The 20156-nt window shown below is 58.0% G+C and overlaps 1 protein-coding gene across 3 annotated transcripts; it reads right to left on the bottom strand.

Annotated features, from left to right (window-relative positions):
• Window positions 1-177: 177 nt before the first annotated feature.
• NACC1 (nucleus accumbens associated 1) lies at window positions 178-20150 on the bottom strand. 3 transcript variants are annotated; one of them, XM_027084921.1, is made up of 6 exons: window positions 20043-20150; window positions 4999-5955; window positions 4739-4912; window positions 4046-4151; window positions 3841-3938; window positions 178-3234 (listed from the first exon to the last, which is right to left on the bottom strand). In XM_027084921.1, exons 2-6 carry the CDS (start codon window positions 5942-5944, stop codon window positions 2972-2974), a joined length of 1587 nt encoding a protein of 528 aa, XP_026940722.1. In that variant the 5' UTR covers window positions 5945-5955; window positions 20043-20150; the 3' UTR covers window positions 178-2971. The 3 variants fall into 3 exon arrangements, with proteins under 3 accessions (XP_026940722.1, XP_026940723.1, XP_026940721.1); XM_027084922.1 differs by lacking the exon at window positions 20043-20150 and adding an exon at window positions 19156-19246; XM_027084920.1 differs by lacking the exon at window positions 20043-20150 and adding an exon at window positions 18795-18984.
• Between the last annotated feature and the right edge of the window lie 6 nt (window positions 20151-20156).

The raw sequence follows: 20156 nt of genomic DNA, 5'->3' as shown, positions 1-20156 counted from the left end.
GGGCCCTCCCCTCAGGCCGACATTCTGAGGCATGACGTTTGGCATGGCCGTTCTGAGCACACCCCAAGCCGGGCCCCCACTGCATTTGTCAGTGTGAAGCCCTGGGGAATGGGGATGTCGCTCTGCGGAAGGAGGGGGGCCCACCACCCCGCGCCCCCAGTGAGCAGCTTGCAGCAGGGCTGTTACAAAGGCGTTTAGTTTATTCTCCTCATCAGTATCACTGATATTCTCATGGTTCACATTTCCCAGTGCGGCTCCTCTTCTTACAGTAGTTAATGTGCAATCTCACTTATGGGCCCGGGGAGGAGGGGCTCGGCCCAGGGCAGGGAGGGTGTTGGCACTCCACGCGGACAGGGCGGGTGGTCTGTCCTGCGTGAAAGAGACGTGGGTGAATGGGCGGCCGGGGGAGGTGGAGGGGGGCCCCCATAGTCTTTTTTGCGTTGGTCGGTGATCCTCCATTCATGTTCCTTCCGGGCGGCCCGGGGGGGGGGGGGGGGTTGTGGGGTCCATGCAGCTCAGGGCAGGGCAGGGCCAGGGGAAGGGAAAGCAGGAAAAGCAGCAGGCCGCCCAAGAACGGGGAGGGCAGGGCGGGAGGGCGCAGGGGCGGCTCCTGGGGTAAGGCACAACCCTGTCTTTGGCTCTCCTGGTGAGGAGTTTCCTCCCCTGCGCCCCTGCCCAGCCCCTCTCCCCCGCCCCCTCCCCAGACCTATACACACAGTCCAGGGAGCCAGGGGCACCTCCTGGAGTCCCTGAAACAAGAGGGCTCTGCCACCCAACCCAGTGCTGCAGGGGCTCGGAGGAGGGACGGGGCAAGCCCCACGCGAGGACAAGGCGAGGAGGGGCTGGACAAGGGCCTGCCCAGGACAAGGGGGTGGGGAGGGAGAAGACCCCAGTCCCAGAGAGCTGGCCCCCGCTGAGGCCTGGAAGGAGGGGAGCGCCCGGGGACTCCTGCTTCCTTTGGGGTCTGGCTGGAGCCCCAGCCCACCCTCGGCCTTGGTCGGCCCGGCAGCTTGCCGAGTGCCAGGATGTTGTGCTTTGGGATCTACGCTGGGGTGGGGTGTCGAGGCCGGGATGAGGGGGCAGAGGAAGTGCGACTAAGGTGCTTGTGCTTTAGCTGGGGCTGTCGACTCCCCCCCACGCACTCGGACCGGCTGAGGGCTAAGGTACTGGGGCTGGGCCAGGAAAGCAGAGCGCCAGGGCCCCGCTGGTCTGACCCCACCCCCACTCCCACCCCCACCCCCCGGCCCCTGGCAGCAAGCAGATGTCAGGAAGGACCCGCTCCCCGCAGGCTGGCAGGGGTGCCTGGGGGGGGCGGGCAGGCCTCCAGGTCAGATCCCAGTGGTCCAGCTGGCCACCACCCCACCTCCTGTAATCCCCTTGCCTTTGGAAAGAGAGAGGCTGCTGGGAGCAACGGGCTAGTCAGACTGCGGGGGAGACAGAGGCGGTGAGAACCAGGGCTAGAGACAAAAATGTGAAATTGCAAAGAAACGGACACCCAGCATGTGTGGGGAGGGGTGCGGGGGGGGGGGGGAGTTAAAAAAACAAAAAGAACCCTCCGAGTTTACATGTAGAACTCAAAAAAAAAACACAAAACCACTCGTGGAGCTAGGCCAAGGATAGAAAGAGAGGAATGGTAAAAGAAGATTCTGCAAACAATCTTTAACCATGAAGCGGACCCGGCCCTGCCAGGAGCTGGACTCAGCCAACCGGACAAACCAGGGACACCCTTGCAATGTAGCCCTTGGGGGGAGGCCCTGGGGTTAAGTGTGAGCCGGCCAGACCCACGGGAGCCCAGGCAGAGCGGGGCCTGGGGGGCACCCCCCTCGGCAACGCGCGCCCCCAATCCACACACACGCGCACATTCAGCCTGCCCCTGGCTCCCCACTCCGTCCTGCCTTCCACAGCCCCGAGGACCGAAGGGGACATCAGACACGGTCCCGTTGGTTTGAAAAATAAAAGGAATCTTATACTTCAATATTTCATTAGCTAAAAAAATGTTTTAAAAAGTATGTACAGGGGGTGGGGGCTGGGAGCCCTGCCGTGGGGGGTGGGGGTGGGGGAAGGGAGGGAAAGGCAGCAGCACCCCCCAGCCTGCTCCCCTGGGTTCCACCCCTGGTCCTACTGCCTCTCACGTCTTCATCTGTTTAAAAGCAAAACTTCTACACACGCACGCGCACACACACACACGCACACCCATACGCTTCTGCGAGCCCCGGAAACCTCTCCTATTCTCAGAGACCCTCGGTCTGCCCCCAAGGGCCCCCTCTCAGGACTTGCCCCTCTCAGGCCCCAGGGGGCTGGTGGCGGCAAGAGAGGCTGAGCACAGGTGGGGGAAGAGAAGGGCGCTGGGCCTGCCACCGCCCGCCACCTTAGGTCGGTCATGGAGTTTCTCTGAGCCTCAGTTTCCTCAGCTGTAAAACGGGCAGTCCTCACGGCCTCGCCTACCCCAGCCCCCAGGCGCAGGGACAGACAAGGGAGACAGGAAGGCGCTTTTGGAAACGTGGAAGCACTGGGAGGTGGTGGCGGGAGGGGTCCTGAGAACCCGGGGCCCCTGTGAGTCCCCAAGGGGCTGCAGTGGGGGGCGGAGGCTGAGGAATGCTCCGGCTAGGTGGCCCAGCGCCTGGGAAGGGGGTCTTCCCAAGCCCCCCAGGCCAGCCCCTCCCTGTGCCTGGCCTGGTGAGTGGGGAGACAGTTGCTAGGGGTTAGGAGAGGGGGAGCAAGAGCCCCCCGACTGTGCACGAGTGTGTGCTAGAGAAGGCAACGCAGACCTCGCACCACCTGCCGTCCTCTCCCAGCCCGGATCCCTGATCGGATTGGGGTCAGGGGGTGGGACGCGGAGGCAGAGGGGCCAGGAGCATGCAGTGCCCCCCGCGGGTCCTGGGGAAGGACAGACAGTAGCTCGTGACCAAGATGGTGGGCGGGTGTGACAGGAGGGGGAGTGTGACAGCCCCGTGGGAGGGTCCGATGGGGGTTACTGGAGGGCCTCCTCGGCCGAGGGGCCGGCCTCGCCGTCATGGCTGGCCGTCTCGAAGCCGTGCTCCACACCCATCATGTCCGGCTCTATCTTGCCCGTGTAGCTGATGAAGGTGGTGTACGCGTCACCCTCGGCCATAAGCGGCTTGACCTTGGGGATCCAGCTCTTCCTCACAACGCGGCGGGCATTGGTGCACATGTCGGCTGCGATGGCGTTCATCTCGCTCTCCTTGAAGTTGGGAGCAAAGTTCTGGCAGTAGTCTGTGCGGGCAGAATGGGTAGCTCATGCCGAGCGTGGCCTGGGCCTCCCACCCTCCCAACAGGCACTCAGCCCCCACGCTGCTCCTGAACCCCCCCCGGAACCATGGCACCCCTGAACGCCCCCCTTGGAGCTTGCGGACAGCACGCTACACCACATCAGTGGGCCCAGGACTGACAGAGCTTGGCCATGCGTATGGGATGTGTGGATTTGATGCGGGATGGCCCAGTGCTCTTGAAAAATGTGGGTCATTCGCCAGAATTCAGAAACTGGGAGATTCCACTTGAAAACCTAGACTTCCCTCCTGACAACTGGCTGAGGCCTGGCCACTTCATCACTCTGATGACCAGGATAAGTTTGAGACCCCCCCTCCCATAGGCTTCATGGCTTTCCTTCAGTGTCCTACCCACCCCCTCAAGAAATCTCTAACCAAGAACTCTCTAACCAATCACAGCCCTCTTCCCAACAAGCCCAGACTGAACCTCAGAATCCTTCTTAATACCAAACCCTACCTACCCATCCATCAGGGCCAACACCAGAGAAAAGGACCACCTGCCCGCCCCAGACCTCCATCCCCCAATCCCGACTCCAGAAAGGTGGACACTTACACTTGACAGCGTGCAGGACGCGGCTATCCAGCGGTTTGCGGCTGGGGTTGTTACTGGAAGAGCGGATGCCGGTGCCACAGCTATTGGCCAGCGTGTTCCTGGGCGAGGGATATGGGGGAGGGGAGTCAGGCCCCCTGTGGTGGTGGTGGTGGGGGCATGGGGCACCCCGTCCTCCCCCACATCGGGGCTCTGGCATGGGCCTCACCGGTCAAAGAAGGAGGCCAGGAGGCGCCGCAGCAGGACCTTGTGCCGCGTGCCTGCGCTGACGTGGCAGTTCATGAGCTGCGCCCTGGTGATATACACGTTGGTGCCTGGGGTGGGGGGGGGGGGGGGCGCGAGGGGGAAGGGTGGGGGGGGCAAACCGCCATGTCCCCCCCTCGCCCAACCCCCGCCCCCGGCCCAGCCCCCACCCACCCCCCGCCCCCCGCCCCAACCACTCAACTTAGGGCGTCCTCCTCAACACTCAGGAAAGGACCGAGACTGTGGCGCCACCGTCCACGGGGCTCCCAACGTGCCGGGGCCCTTGCCCACAAAACCACCAGCATCAGAAAGAACAGGCAGCAGATGCTCGCACCCTGACACCCTGAGTCCGAGGGCCAAATTCTTAACCACCGTGTTGATCAACCCTCAAACCACGCTATGAAGCCACTGATCTACTCCCAACAATGCTGGCCCACACTTACACCAGCCTCCGGGGTGGAAAGCTACAAGCCAGTCTTTGATTTGTATCAATGCAAAGAGGTGTCAGCTGCCCCAGGACACAGCCAGTGGGCGGCAGGGCTGGGGTTGTACCTTGAGCCTGGCTCCTAAGCACTGTGCTGCAGGCTGCTGGCCCAGAGGGCATCGAGGCCCAAGGTGGGGGAGGGGGGAATTCAGGGAGCAAGTGAGGCCAGCCCACCTGTTACCAGCTCCAGCTTCTCAGAGGGGTCACCCTCATCGTAGAGCTTGGGGTGGCAGCGGTTGCCGATCTGGTTGATGAGCTCAGCAGGGAGAGACGCCAGATCTTGCCGCACTCGGATGCGGTTCCGGGACTCGGGGGCCACCTGCTCAGGGAGGGCCTCCACCTTCTCGGCTGTCGGGGGCGAAATTGGTGTGTTGGGGGCGGGGCCGGGGGCGGGGGCGAGGGGCCAGGCTTGGGGTTGTGGTGGGGCACCTCACCGGTCTGGCCGACGTTCATCATGCTATACATGGTGTACATATTGCAGATCTGCCGGTACTGCTCGTCTGTGCCCTCCTCGCCTGCGTCCTCCTCCTCATCTTCCTCGTGGTAAGAGCCGGGGCTGTCGCTGGTGTAAGCGCTTGAGGTGCCCGGGCTGGTCCGCTCCGACGTGCTGGGCCCACTCACCACTCCGCCTGCCGCTGCTGCCACGCCCCCCGCCGGCTGCCCGGCCCCGGGCCCCCCCGCCACTCCGGTGGGCTGTGCTGCCGCCACCACCGGGGCCTGCTGGGGCGGCCGGTTGGCGGCCAGGTCCGGCGTGGAGAACTTGGCCATCTTGCGGCTGCCGTTGCCACTGCTGCCACCGCCGGCCTCCTTCTGGCTGCTGTCCCACAGCCTCTTGGCCACGGGCGTGCACTGCACAGAGTCCGACTCCTGCTGCTCTGTCTTGACGCGAGACACGAGGGGCAGTGGGGTGCCGCAGGCCGGCCAGCTCGACGTCTGCGCCACAGGGCTCTGGGGCTCGGACGAGGGGGCCTCCTCGGCGTGCAGGCCCTGGGAGTCACAGCTGGGGGAGCTCACCTTGAGGAAGAACTCTGTGCCCTTCTCCATGATCTCCTGGATCTGCAGGAAGCCCGCTGTGTACATGAGCAGGAACTGGTCGCCCATGTTCATGCTCAGCCGGCCCGTGTAGCAGAAGCTGAGGATCTGCTGGAAGGACTGGGGCTGCACAGCCGCCGGCAGCTCCACCACCGCACTCCGGCTGCTGTTGAACAGGTCCCGGAAGTAGGAGCTGCTGGCGGCCAGCACGGCCCGGTGGGCCTTGAAGGCATGGCCCTTGACCACCACCGAGACATCACAGTACAGGCCCTGCAGCCGCTGCTCGTTGAGGCACTCCAGAATGCTGTTGCCGAAGTTCGGGATCTCCATCTGCAGGGTCTGGGCCATGGCGGCGGCAGCTGCACAGGGGACAGGGAGAGACGGAGGGACAGGGTCAGATGGCAGACTCAGCCCGCTGCAGGGAGACACACGGGAGCGTGGACATCCACGTGGTGGAATTTGCCACGACTGTAAGAATCACAGGTGCCGCCCACTCCTGTCCCAGCATGGCCTTTCCTCTGTGACAGACTGTCAAATCAGCTAAGTCAGCTATAGGCCGGGGTGGCCTATGCCGTCCCTTTGCAGAAAGGAAGGCAAAAGCATACTTACACGTCTGTGCTTGAATATTAAATGAGATAACACAGTGAGCCCCCCGTGAGCATTAACCACCACTAGCACTACACACATAGGGTAACAGGCATAGAGACACCAAGAAGGCAGAGTCATCCGATTTTTCACACTGCGTTTGCAGTGCTGAGCACGTGACCCTCAATCACCATTTGCTGAATGACTGAATGACCACTCGAGAAACCCTGAAACTGCATGAGAACATCACTAGTCATCAGGGTAATGCAAATCCAAACCACGATGAGACACCATTCCACACCCACTAGGCTGGCTAGAATAAGAAAGATAAGTATTGGTGAGGATGAGAAATGAACCGGAACCCTCCTACACTGCTGGTGGGAATGTGAAATGGTGCAGCTGCTGTGGAAAACCGTTCCTCAAATGGTTAAACATGAAGTTGCCATATGACCCAGCAATTCCACTTCTAGGAATTATTCCTGAGAAATGAAAACATATATCCACACATACACCTGTACGTGAATGTTTACAGCAGCACTGTTCACAATAGGCAAAAGGTGGAAACAACCCAAATGTCCATCAACTGATGAATGGATAAACAAAATATGGTCAATCCACAATGGAATACTACTCAGTCATAAAGAGGAATGCACTACTGCTACATGCTACAACTTGGATAAACCCTGAAAACATTATGCTAAATGCAAGAAGCCAGCCGAAAAGACCACATATTATACAATCCCATTTATATGAAACGTCCAGAACAGGCAAATCGATAAGAGACAGAAAGCAGATGAGTGGTTGCCTGGGCTGGGGGTGCTTGGAGGATTAGGGGAGTGTGAGCAACAGGTGCAGGGTTTCTTCTTGCCCTCGTGAAAAATGTTCAGAAATCGTGGTGATGGATGCACAACTCTGAATATACTAAAAACTCCTGAACCTGTACACTTTAAACGGGTGAACTGCTTGGTATATGCATCTCAGTAAAGCTGTAAAAGGAAGAAAGAAACCATAAGACTAATGTCCTCTGTGTAGAACTGGGGATGAGACTTACCATGTACATTCTTAGGGTTTTTTTTTTTTTTTTTTTTGGCCACACTACACGGCTTGTGGGATCTTAGTTCCCTGACCAGGGATTGAACCCAGGCCCTTGGCAGTGAAAGCTCAGAGTCCTAACCGCTGGACTGCCAGGGAATTCCATCTTAGGGTCTTTTAAATTTTGAACCTGGTGAATGTATTGCCTATTTACAAAAGTAAATAATATTTAAAATAAAGTGTGTGGGACTTCCCTGGTAGCGCAGTGATTAAGAACCTGCCTGCCAGTGCAGGAGACACGGGCTCAAGCCCTGGTCCATGAAGATCCCACATGCCACGGAGCAACTAAGCCCGTGCACCACAACTACTGAGGCCTGCGCGCCTAGAGCCCAGGCTCTGCAACAAGAGAAGCCACCGCTCGCCTCAACTAGAGAAAGCCTGCGCACAGCAACAAAGACCCAACGCAGCCAAAAATAAAATAAATAAATTTTAAAAAATAAAATAAAATAAAAAAATAAAGTGTGTGAAATCACAACACAAACAATTCACCCCAAAGTGCTTGAGGGGTGGGTGGAGAAAGAAATGTGAATTTAAGGAACTGCATGAGATCCTGCTCAGGGAGCCCACCCCCATCCTGACCTGTGAAGTACCACCTGGGGGGCCCTGGCACCTCTCAAACGTGTGACCTTCTGCATCAGAGCCTATTCCATCAGTGCATGTTCCAACCCAGGAGGAAGAACTGGTCGGGTGAGGACAGCATGTCTGATGCTCTGGGGGCAATCATAAAAGGGCTCTGAGGGAAGATATGGCTTTACAAGTGCCCCCATTGGTAAAACTGAGTCCCCTGCCATTCTGTAGTTGTGGAGGGCAGTCATCCTGAATGGGCAGGTATGGGTGAGAAGAGAGGCCTGAGCAGAGTGTCAGGCTGGTGAGAAGAAAGAGGAAAAAGGTGAAGAGTGTGTGCAAAGGCCCTGAGGCAGGAACTAACTAGAGCCCCCAGCTGTTCATCTCTCACTCCCATGTTAGCTCTCATGCATCTTTCAGTTTTTTTTCTTTAACCAGTCTATTCTAAGCTGCCTCGATGGGCTGAGGATTGGGGATGCAGTGAAGACTTGGGCCCTACCCAGGTTCATTCAGAAAGGGCTACCTGGAGGAACACAAGGGGCCATGCGCCCATGGGCTCAGAGGTGCACTTCAGGGCAAGGGTGAGTCCTGGCTCCCCCAGATCTGTCTGGGCACTGAAATCCATGATTCCCCTCTGCTGTACCCTCCTCTTCCTCATCAAAATCATTGTCGCCACCGCGAAAAACAAAAAGGCAATCAGGAGGGGGAGGCAGAGACAGGGAAATCCTAATTAGACGGCAGCATGCACGTCCCAGGAGGTCAAACTAAGGGCCGGACAGGCTAGGAGCTGGTGCTTCAGTTTCCCCTACCGCCTCATTCAGAGCTGGGCCTCTGAATGAGGCGGTAGGGGAAACTGAGGCACCAAGAGGAGGCAAAGGATAGAGCCCAGAGAGCCTCCTCCAGGGCCCTGGTAGCCCTGACCCGCCTCCCCAGGCTGCCAAACAGAAGACCCCCCGGGTACTAGGGCCCAAGTGACCAGGGCCGAGGCAGCCAAGGAAGAGGCTGCCTGGCCCCTAGTCCCTGGAGGGGTGCTCTAGACCCCTGGCTTGGAAGGCTTACACCCCAAGGGGGAGGACCAAGGCAGGACATGCATGCGGTGGAGCTAGAGTCCCTCAGACCTGGGTTCTGCTGCTAGCCCCACTCTGAAGCTGCATGACCTCAGGCCAGCCGCTCACCTCTCTGTGCTTCAGTTTGTTTATGTGTAAAATGGGGAGGTATACATCCAACCCACCCGATGGACTGCAAGGTGCTGGGGACATAGCCCTGAAGAGGACTGGTTGTGCCCACATGTAGCTCACTGTCTAGTGAGGAGCCACAGGGCGTGATTTTAGTTGGGGTGAGTGTGTCACTGAGTGAGCGAGGTAAAGATGGGGAGATGGAGAGAGCAACCAACAGTCCTGGGCAGGAAGGAGCCAGTGTGGCTGGAAAGCGGCACAGGGTGTGGGACAGGTGGGCCCTGGCCTGGTGAGGATGAATGTCTGAGAGTGAGCAATGGGAAGCCCGGAGCAAGGGAGACTGGGCCCAGACCAGCTTTGGGAGAATTCCCAGCATCAGTGGCGGGGACAGAGAGAAGCGGGTGAGTGACTCAGGAATGAGCCTCTACGGGAGACGGTATTGTTTTAAAAGTTGTATACAGGGGACTTCCCTAGCAGTCGAGTGGTTAAGACTCCATGCTTCTACTGCAGGGGGCACGTGTTCGATCCCTGGTTGGAGAACTAAGATCCTGCATGCTGCATAGCGCAGTCAAAAAAAAGTTGTGTAGGTAGGTACTCCGCAAGGAGACTGTCAGCTCCAGAGGGGGCAGGCATGCTGGCAGATTTGCTCATGATTAGCTCATCAGAACAGAGAGAGGCGGTCAATAAATATTTGTAAACGTGTCAGATAGTGTACCAAGGCAGGAATAGACTGCTCCTGTCTGGGAAATGGCAGCTGCGGGGTGGGGGTGGGGAAGCATGGGGGAACGGGGGGAGGGGGCTGAGGCAGTACACATACGGGTGTGGATGCTTCTGGGGCTACGGAGGGCGTTGCAAAGTGTCCTCCTAACTGTGCTCGGTGTGACGGACACTGTTGCACGCATTTCCGGAAGGCTACCAAAGTGCTCACAGCACTCCACAGTGAAGGCTAGCAGGGCCCCACTTTGTGGGTGGTGATCACAGCACCGCCCTGCCCTGTCCCAAGCAGTTGGACTTCAGGGTCTGACCCCTCACCGGGAATTGGTGCAGGATGGCTTTGTGGTGAGCGCTCAGCATGGGGGCGATAAGGTTCTCAACAGGAGGGAAAAGAGATGCAAGGAGGAGGGCTCCCGAGGGCGAGAGCCAACCTGACATTCAGTCTGGGGTCCCCAGGCCTCGTGAACCCCATGGGGCCTCAGAGCCCAGCACCCAGGGCTTTGAAGCCTTCAACTAGCAATGGCGGCGGGGGGCGGGGGCACAACTTGTGCAAAAGGCTGATGCAATCCGTGCACAGGCACGCACCCTCTGCAGTGACAGGGAGTGGGGTGCTAGGTCTGCCTCGCTGCCCCTGTAAGTAGGACAGGGTATGGGGTGGGGGGAGGTGGAAGAGGCCACTGGAGACCACTAGAGACCCACCCCTGGATCGTGGCACCAATCCAGGCTGCCAGACTCAGAAGAACAATGGCCGGTGGTCCTGCCCCTCACCTACACCAGCTGTGAGGGAGGAGCCATGGAGCCAGATCAGGCTTCCAGAGGAAACAGGTCGAAAGCAGCTGGCGCTCGGCCTGGGTCACCTGCTGGTTGGGAAGTGGTAGGATGGAGAGCCGGGGTGGGGGTGGGGGGCGGTGCGGTTCTCTAAACCAGCCAACAGTTCTGTCCTCACCAGCCCGAGCCCCTCGCCTGTACTGCACGGTTCCCCTCAGCCAGACCTTTACCCAAGCTGTGCACCCTGCCCGGAGCGCCCTTCTCCTCCCACTACCCGCATCTTCCTCATTCACCCTCAGCTGCCCCGTGCTCTGAGAACTCACCAGACTGGAGAAGATGCCCTCTTCGGCACTCCCCGCAACCCCCAAGCCACAGGGCCCTTATGCTTACCTCTGAGAACATTAAATCCCACTTGACTATAATCTCCCCAGGGGCAGAAAACCGTATTTGAATTCTCTCTCCTCACAACTTGGCACATGAGCCGGCACATCTTCTGGGGTGCCCAGATCCCCCTGGAGGGAAGGGGCGGCCCCCAGACCCACACAAGGCCAAGGGGACCCTTCCATCACTACTCCTGGCCCCGGAAGAGAGTGGGTTTCCTGACGAGACGCAAGGGCACGACACAGGGTTTCCATGACCTCTCAACAGTCACTCAACAAATATTTGCCAAGCGCCTTGCCTGGGGCAGGAAGTGCCCAGAGCCTGAGGCAGGCCACCACTAAGACAAGGCCCTGCCTCCGGAGCTCATGGTCCAGGAAGAGACATGACCATTCATCCAGGGTCACACGGATCAACGAGCTGCAGGTCTGCGCCTCTGACCTCACCCGGAGGAGGGGACACTGGAGCTGAGATCTGGGGGGCACAAGGGGGTGGAGGTGGGGGGTGATCTAATGGGGCAGTGGTGGGCTGGGAGCGTGGCCCTCAAGGAACAAGGAAGGTGTGCAGAGCCCCAAGGGAGAAGCAGGCACGGCCCTTCCAGAAACTGGAGGAAGGCAAAGCTGGCTCTGGGCTCAGTCTTTAGTCTGCTTCTCTCCTTGGGGGATCACACCCAGTCTCAGGGCTCTGATGTGGACTAAATTGTGTCGCCCACCCCAATTTCTAAGTTGAAGTCCTAATCCCCCGTGTGGCTGTATTTGGAGACAGGGTCTTATTTGAAGGTAATTAAGGTTAAATGAGGTCATAAAGGTCGGGCCCTAATGCAACAGAACTCTTTGTCCTTATAAGAAGAGGAAGAGAGAGTTCTCTTTCTCTCTCCAAGCGCAGACACTAAGGGCCACATGAGCACACTAGAATCCAACCAGAACCTGACTGCGCTGGCATCTTAGACTTCCAGCCCCCAGAACTGTGAGAAAATGTCTGTTGTTTAAGCTGCCCAGTCTATGGTATTTTGTTATGGCGACCCAAGCGGACTAAGACAGGCTCAAAACACCATCTACTTGGACTTCCCTGGAGATCCAGGGAAGTTAAGACTTCATGCTCCCAATGCAGGGGGCACAGGTTTGATCCCTGGTCAGGGAAGATCCTGCATGCCGTGGCCAAAACCAAACAAACACCATCTACTCACCCCACAGCTCCCTCATGGAGCCCCTGGCCTGGACCTCCCCTTGGACGGCAGACTTGCACATACCCCAGATGCCCACACAATGCGTCCTCAGCCGAGCCCTTCTCCCCTCAAGCCTGCTCTGGCTGCAGTGCACACAGGCTCTATCTAGCCCTCCTTGCTTGGGTGAAGAGCCTAGGATTCACACCTCCGATTTCTTCAAAACCAGTTCTCACCACCTGGGCCCCTACGATGTGTATGGGGGTCCTGCACAGTAAGGACTGCCTGCTCTCAGACCTCTTACAAGGCAGGCCCCAAGATGGTCACAGCCCTTCATCACCTATCAGGTCACACCCCTGATCACCTATCTCAGATTTCCAAAGACAGCCTTTGCCAACCCCAATTCCTCCGGCCACTTCTGCTTCATTTTTCCTCCTTGGCACTTCCCACCATCTACCAACTAGATGTGTCCTTGGCTTTGTGTCAGCTCCACCACGGCAGGGCGACTGCCTGTCTGGTTCACACTACTATGTCCCCTGCCCCCAACTAGACAGGCACACAGTGGTCGCACAATCGTTGTTAGCGGAATGAATGAATGATTTGTTACTTCCAACTACACTCCCCTTTTAGTCGCACTGTGACTAGAACAGAGTGGGACTTGGAAGAGGTCTCTGAGGCTGGGCAGGGGTGCCACCCGCACCGCAGTGGGGGCCGCCGGGGCCAACGCAGAGGGTGCTGCTCAGACAGACACCCTCCTCTGGCAGCCATAGCAGGTGGCTAGCCTGCAGTCAGGGTCCCACTTGGGGCTCAATGTAACTGAACTTGGGATTCCCACTGACTGCTGTCCTACTGCCGGATCCCGCTAGGGTGCGGCAGGCTTGAAACGGAGGTGCTTGTGTTGCAGTGCAATTCCTAGGGGTGGAAACTGCCAGCTCTTTGAAGGAGCTCCGAGTACCCCAGCCAGCAGTGGCTGGGGGGCAGATCTATGTCTGCCTCACCAAGGACTGTCTTTTCTGGCTGACTTTCCAGGGAAGTGGTGAGCTGCCCATTGACATGTAAGCTGGTTAAGGGAACCCACTAACTCCAAGCGTAAGAAGGACAGAGGCCCCTGGAAAGTCCCACAATCCTTCACCCAGCTCAGCATGAGGTCAGAGTGACAACTGGGGGCAGGAAAGTGGCACACCCCCCAGGCTGCTCGGAGTGCATTCCTGGCCCAAAGCCATTTGGACCCTCTGCAGGAGCCGAACTGGAAGGTAGTTTAGGCAAACATTAGCTAGTGAAGAACAAGGCGATACCCGATTGTACAGATCTTTTTAAGGTACATGCACATTTAATTCATTTTCTTTTTCCCTGAAAAGCTCCTGTTAACTCCACAGTGGGTGACAGGATTAGCAATGGTTGGTGGCATGGAAGTTGCCCCTACTGTGCACCAGCACCCGACGAGGGCTCAGCTATTCCTCTCACCAGTTTCTGAGGAAGAAATGAGTCTTCCTGCCATTTTACAGATGAGGAGAGCAAGGCCCAGGATGGCATCCAGGCCACGTGGCTCCTGTCCAAGAATCAGGAGATAATGGCAGTTGGGGCTCCCTGATCATGGCTGGCCCAGGCTGCACTCATCCTCCGCATGGCCCTGCTGCTCCCTGTGGCAGGCGGCCACCACAGTTAGACCCATTTCATGACTGGGAAAACTGAGAAACCAGAGCTGAGAAGGGAAGCCGAGACCCGAGTTGGGGTCTGCTGCCCACCTGAGGCCCCAGCCCAAGGGTTCTAGGTGCTGCTATTCCCGCTCCCCCTGAAGCCTTCTTCTTTCCCCCAGCCTCCCCCAGCTACTCTCTACTCTTCCTCCCCTCACTGCCACCTCCGGGAAAGAGCAATCCAGCCTGCTGCCTCTCCTCCCTCCCTCCTCCCACTCTCTCCTCGAAGTCCTCAGCAATCTGGCTTCTGCCTGCAGCAGCTCCTAAGAGAACCCAGCCAGGCCCCACCCCCTTCCCACTCTGACCTCAAGCCCACCTTTGTGAGTTACCTCATACTCCCGGTGTGCCTCCACACCCAAGGACAAGGGGGCAGGGCAGCAGCTGCACAAAGGGTGGAGGGAAGTGCAAAGGCCCTGAGGTGACCTTGGGGAGGCTAACACAAAGGAGGCTGGGCGTTACTGGGGATGGGTCGTGGAGATGTGCTTGGAGACCCTGCAGGGCCTTGGCAGGACAAAAGAATCAGAATCCTGTTTTACTAGGCTCAAATATCCCTTACAAAGCTTCCCCGCTTAGAATTACGCTTTCCTTCCTCTACGCTCCCAGAAAACATTTATCTGTACTAGTGCTTACCACCCCCCACGTCAGTCTTTCCCAACTATAAAACAAGCAGCCGCCTCACAAGGCTGTTTTGAGGATTAAACCACCTTAAGGTAACACAGGTAGGTAGGCTGGTGCTGACTTTGCAGTCAGTGCTCAGCTGCTATTATTAGTTATGTTCCCCCTTCTGTCTGTCCCCCTAGCCCCTCACAGGACTGCAAACTCCCTGACAGCAGCAGAGGCATCTTATACCGCTCACCATCTCCCAGAACCTTAGGCCATTTCATGAGCTATCAGGCCATACTTACTGAGGGCTCCCTGCACTGCCTTCCCAGCACCAGCTGATCACACCCCAGACACCAACGTCTCACATGACCCTCCCAATAACCACGCAGCGGGGAGCCCCAACTGAGGCCCTGTTGCCACTGGGGCCAGATCATCCGCTATCGTGGAGGCTGCCCTGTACATCATATGATACTGAGGGGCATTCCTGGCCTCTACTGTGACAGCTGTGACAACCAAAAATGTCTCCAGACATTTCCCAAGCATCCCTTGAGGGGGGCAGAATCACCCCTGGTTGAGAACCACTGCAGTGCAGGTATGCCTGCTTGTCCCCACTTATCAAATACTTAAACTGAGGCGCCAAGGCCACAGCGTTTGCCCAGGGTCTCCTGGCTGAGCAAGGTGGCACTAACAGTGGAATCTGACTCTCCACTACACCATGTTTGCTCACCTTTACCCACCCTCTGCTTAATTCAGTCACGGTCCTCACAGAGGGCCCTCGGATCTCTAAGGATGCTGAGACCTTCACATCCTGTCTATCCTGAGGAGACAGGGGCAATGATCACAACCAGATACTGGACACAACGAGACAGCCACCTGTTCAGTCCCACCTCACAGCCTCTGTGGCTCAGAAGGCTCTTCAGGAGGAGACAGAGGGATGACACTCTTGCCCAAGGGGACCCAGGAGCAGAGGCAGGGAGGCGGGCCTGCGTGCTCATGCTAGGCATAGGCTTAAGTGATTTACAAATGGGTGAAAGTGCTCAGAGCAGCGTGACACCCAGGAAAGGGATGGGAGTGATGAGAGGCAGGGAGGACCCAAGAGAAGGAGCAGAGGCTGGTGCAAACACCACCTCCGTGTCTTCAAGGCTGGCTCACCTTTGCCTCAAATGCTGCAAGCCCCACCTGAACCTGGCAGGCCCTCCTCCACCACAGTCTCTGGCAGTGACACTGATGAGCCGGGTCAGACTTTCCTGGACCAACCCGCAACCCTCTCCAAACCCCATGCCTCCAGGCTGACCTCCATGACGGGTCCTGCCAAACTGACCGAAACTCATTTCCTTGCAGCCCTGTGCAAGAACCTGCTGGGGCTCCCCACTGCTTGGCCGGGGCAACAGATTTTAGAAGGCCTTGGATGTAGGCCAAGGGGTCTGGACTTGCATCTGGGGGTGATGGGGGGATCCAGGACACCCTGAGATCAGACGCTTCTTTTCTGGGAACGGCACTAAGGGTCTCTTATCTCCACGCTAGGGTCACCCTTCAGTCCTTCCCTCATGAAGACAAAATGTTTAGAGCACTTAGCAGGAGCCTGGCACATGCTAAATAAAGGCTTTCAATGTGTTGTCCTGTCTGCCTAGAACATTCGCCCCTCCCTGCCGCAGCTCCCCCACCAGCAGGCTGATCTCTTATTATTCAGAGCTCAGCTCGCCTGGAAGCCTTCCCTGACCACCCAAATCTAATGCTTTCCACCCACCCCAGCACCATCACTTCACTTGGTTTTACTATATTCATGAACGCGGGGATATCAGAAATGAGCTTGATCATTTGTTTGTCTGAGGTCAGTCACCTTCAGACAAACCTTTGTCTAACCTTCACTAGAAGTTGCTGAGAGCAGTTCTAGGAGCTGCTTTTCAGGGCTGCTCCCCGGGACCCAGCAGGGAGTTGGCACCCATGTGAAATCAAACTGTCCCAAGGGTCCCTTAACTTGTTGCTCTTGCCTGCCAGGCTATTTTGGCCTCCTCTGGCGCCCCAGGTCTGGGCACCCTAAATCCTCACAGAAAAGCAATTATTAAGAGTGCTTTCTCCAGCTCCAGGCACAGGCTCGGACTCACTGCCCCCTTCTCTGCCATCACACACAGCGGCCAACTCCTACCAGTCTCTGCCCCCGTTCCAGCTCTATGACTGGAGGCAGCTGTGCCCAATCCTAAGTACCCAGCCCGGAGCCCCGGCCGAGGCCCCAGGCTGCGCCACGGCAGCCAGCCTCAGCCCAACCAGGCAGGGGGAAGGCTTCTTTACATGGGGCTGCTGGCCCAGTTTCTACCCCTCCCAAAACCAGGAGGCCAGCCAAAGAGGGGAGGAGGGCCGAGCCCAGGTGGGGGCAGTTCTAGGAACTACAAGGAGATTGGGGGAAGGGAGGGAATGAGGTGACAAGCCATCATTAAACCCAGATCTAGCTGATACCACTCGACCCAGCAGTTTGTGGTTCCTGCTTCAGGTACTGAGGCTCCCAAGTCAACGTTCCCAGGACACATTGGTAACAGCTTTGCAGTTAGCCCAGAGAGAAGGAACAAAAGCAGGGGTGGTCTGACTGGGGACCAAACAGAGGGAAAGATAAACCAGGAAAAAAAGCAAAAATCCAGCTCCAGAGCCAGGTTCCATCCTCATAACCACCTCCCTCTGCCAGCCCACAGCTCTGTGACCCCTGACCTCTTGGCTCCCATTATAACAGGGATGACCTTGCCTCTGGGAAAAAAGCTTCCACTGATCTGGCTCCCTGGGACACCAGCAAAACTGTCCGCAAGGGATGGGCAAGAGAAAAGTCCTGGACAGAGAATTCCCACCAGGGAATCCAGAACAGTGGGCTCTTCCAGTCACGCCCCTAAAAGGCCAGCTCCAGGAGACTGCGGGCTGGGGCGGAGGATCAGTCAATCCCAGTCGGCCACTGTCTAGCTGTGGGACCTGGGACAAGTCATGGGGTCGCGGCTTCCTCCCCAGTACCATGAAGAAGGCCTAAGTTGACCTGGTGGTGGTGAGCAATCAATGAGCTCATCTAACCAGCAAGCTCAGCACAGGGCCTGCCCCAGGAAGAGCACCGCAGAGGCAGAGCCCTGGGACCCGGAGCACCAAAGGCCTGGGCCAGGGTGTAGGTGCCTGGTTTGATCCCTTTCTTGGTGACCTGCCTTCCCCCCATCAGGAGCCTTCAAGACACAATGAACAGAGCTTTATATGCTCACCTCCCAGTAACTCACCTGCGGAGAGCTGGTGCCTGAAAGGTAGTGAGGTCCCAACCCCTAGGCTTGAGCCTCAAGGCTCTGGTCACAAAAAGTGGAGAAAGAATCTTAGGACCCTAAGATACTCAGATAACAGGGGCTGGGCTGCCTCCCTACATATATATGGGGTGGGCGTGGACAAAAGGGTGGTAAACAAGATGCCCGAGCTAGGTGTTCCAGACGATTTCCCAAGCTGCCCACACAAACGCCCAGGTGGGCGGGCTAGCACCTTGGAGCAGCCAGCAGAGGCTTGCCCAAAGGGTATGTCGGGACCCAGAGCCTGAGACAGGCAGGGATGAGGTGTGAGAAAGAAGAAACCCCTCAGATTTGGCCCCAAGCTAACGCCTGGACGGGGAAGGGGGGAGGGGGTGCACCTTGGCACTTGCCTTTTGATCACACTAGTTTCTCCGGACCTGCTCCCACATCCCCACTAGCCTACTTAGCGCAAAGGCTCTGCCTCCCCCGGACTCCCAAAGCTCCTACAGTAGTTCCTCAACCTACCTGATCGCCTCCGTATCACGTCCTCGCCACCCCCTCCCCACTCTCCGAACTGAAACCTCATGTGACCCCTGCAAACATTTCAGGGATCTCCTAACCGCCCCCACTAGAACTAACTCCGCCCACACCCACCCTGCCCCACATCCTGGGCTTCTCCTCAACCGCCCCCAGGCCTGTAACCTGACCCACCTCCTCCAGCGCCCCGACTGTACCTGCCAGCCCGGCCCCTCCCCGCCCCCCCCTCGGGGCCGTTTCCCTCCGGCCAAGCCACTCTCCCCTCCTCCCCCATTCGGCCGGCCCAAAGCCCGACTCCTCCTCCCCCTCCCCCTCCGGTCTCCCCGGCGCCTCCTCACTTTTCCTCCACCGGCCCTCCCTCCAACTTCCCGGCCCCCAGCTACCCCTGCACCTGCCCGGGCCTGGTCTCGCTCCCCTCTCGCGTGGAATGACAGGAGGAGGTCTGGGCCTGATCCCGACGCCCCCAAGCTCCGCGGCCCGGCCCGGGGCTGGACGCTCAAGGCCGCTCGCGGGGACCGGGACTCTCCGCACTCGGGCCGGGGCACAGTGCAAGCTGCTAACCAGGTTCCTCCCCGGTCGGAGGAGGCCCCCATGTCCTCCCCCCTCAACCCTTAGCCGGACCTCGGATGCCCTCCGGCCGTCCCGGCGAAAGGAGGCCGGAACCGGGCCTGGGGCGGGCCGCCTCACCTGCGCCGTGGCCGCGCTCCGGGGGCTCCCGGCGAGCTCCGCAGCGGCGGCTGGGGCCGAGCCTGGGCCCGGGGCGCGCCCCCCTGCGCCGGGGCCTCGGCGTCCGCCTCCGCGGCCTCCGCGGCCTCCGCTTCAGCAGCAGCGGCAGCCGCGGCGGCCATTCATTGTGGGCCAGGCCGCCCCAGCCGAGCGCCGAGCGAGCGCAAGGCGCGCCGCCGCCGCCGCCGGGCCGGGGAGGAGCGGCCGTGGCCCCGCCCACGCACCGCCCCCGGTGCCCGCCCCCGAGGCTAGGCCAGCCGAGCGCCGAACGCGCCCCTTCTCTCAGTCTCTTCCCTCGGCCCCTCGGAATCCCCGTCTGGACCTTGGCTCTGCGGCAGAGTTCGAGTCCCGACCTCGCCACCATCTAGTCCCGCGACCTTAAACAAGTCGCTCTGCCTTTCGGAACTTTAGTTTCCTGTAAAAACGCAAACAATAATATCTGCTGTTTATTATGCCAGGAACTGTTTTAGGTTCTTTACGGGATTATCTCGTTTAAACTTCACAGTAGTATCTTTAGGTAGGAATTATTTTATAAACACACACACACACACACTTTATAGAAAATAAGAAAGGGAGGCACAGAGAGATGAAGAAACCTGCTCCAGGTCACACAGCAAGGAAGTGGTGGCGGGTGCCAGGATTCAAAACCGGGCCCAAGAAGAAACAATAAAAGTTAACACTTGTCCTATGCTTATGCGACGCCAGATTCCATTCTAAGCATTCTACCTGCACTAACTCGTTTAATTCTCATCACAACTCAATAACGAACGTTAAAGATTTCTGCCCATTTTGCAAATGGGGAAATATAAGCAGAGAGCATTAAGAACAAGTAGGAAGGCAAGCTGGGGCTGGAACCAGTCAGTACCGACACTACGGTCTCCTTTCCTACACCGGTTAGAACCTTCTGAGGGTTTGCTATGTGAGAGCGCCTACTTTGCACATTTTCCAGGCATTCTGTCGTTTAATCTCTGCTCTATCTTGGAAGCTAGGGCTCTTATTTAACAGGTAAGGAAAGTGAAGCCCAGAGAGTTTAAGTAACTTGTCAAGAGCATGTGGTAGGACTGGGATTCAAACGCAGGAAATCTGATTTCAGAGTCTGAGTTATTCCCGCAGGGTGCCCTGACATACTGTGTTTACAAAACCCAGCACACGGGAGGCGATCAAAAGGTGTTGGATTTCTCCGCTTACCGCCCCTTTTCTGAGTCTCACCTTCCTCATCCGTGAAATGGGGCTAGTGTGGTATCCCCTCCCAGGGGAGCCGCAGTGATTAAGGCCGTCACACAACACTTTCAGCGCTTTCCGCCGTGCATTTTGATCCCAGCT

The sequence above is a fragment of the Aethalodelphis obliquidens genome, unplaced genomic scaffold (genome assembly GCF_003676395.1).
Source record: "Aethalodelphis obliquidens isolate GAN/ISIS:26980383/991018 unplaced genomic scaffold, ASM367639v1 scaffold53, whole genome shotgun sequence".
Taxonomy (NCBI): Eukaryota; Metazoa; Chordata; class Mammalia; order Artiodactyla; family Delphinidae; genus Aethalodelphis; species Aethalodelphis obliquidens.
Note: the sequence above shows the minus strand (reverse complement) of the source record. Positions and strands in the feature narration are given on the sequence as shown.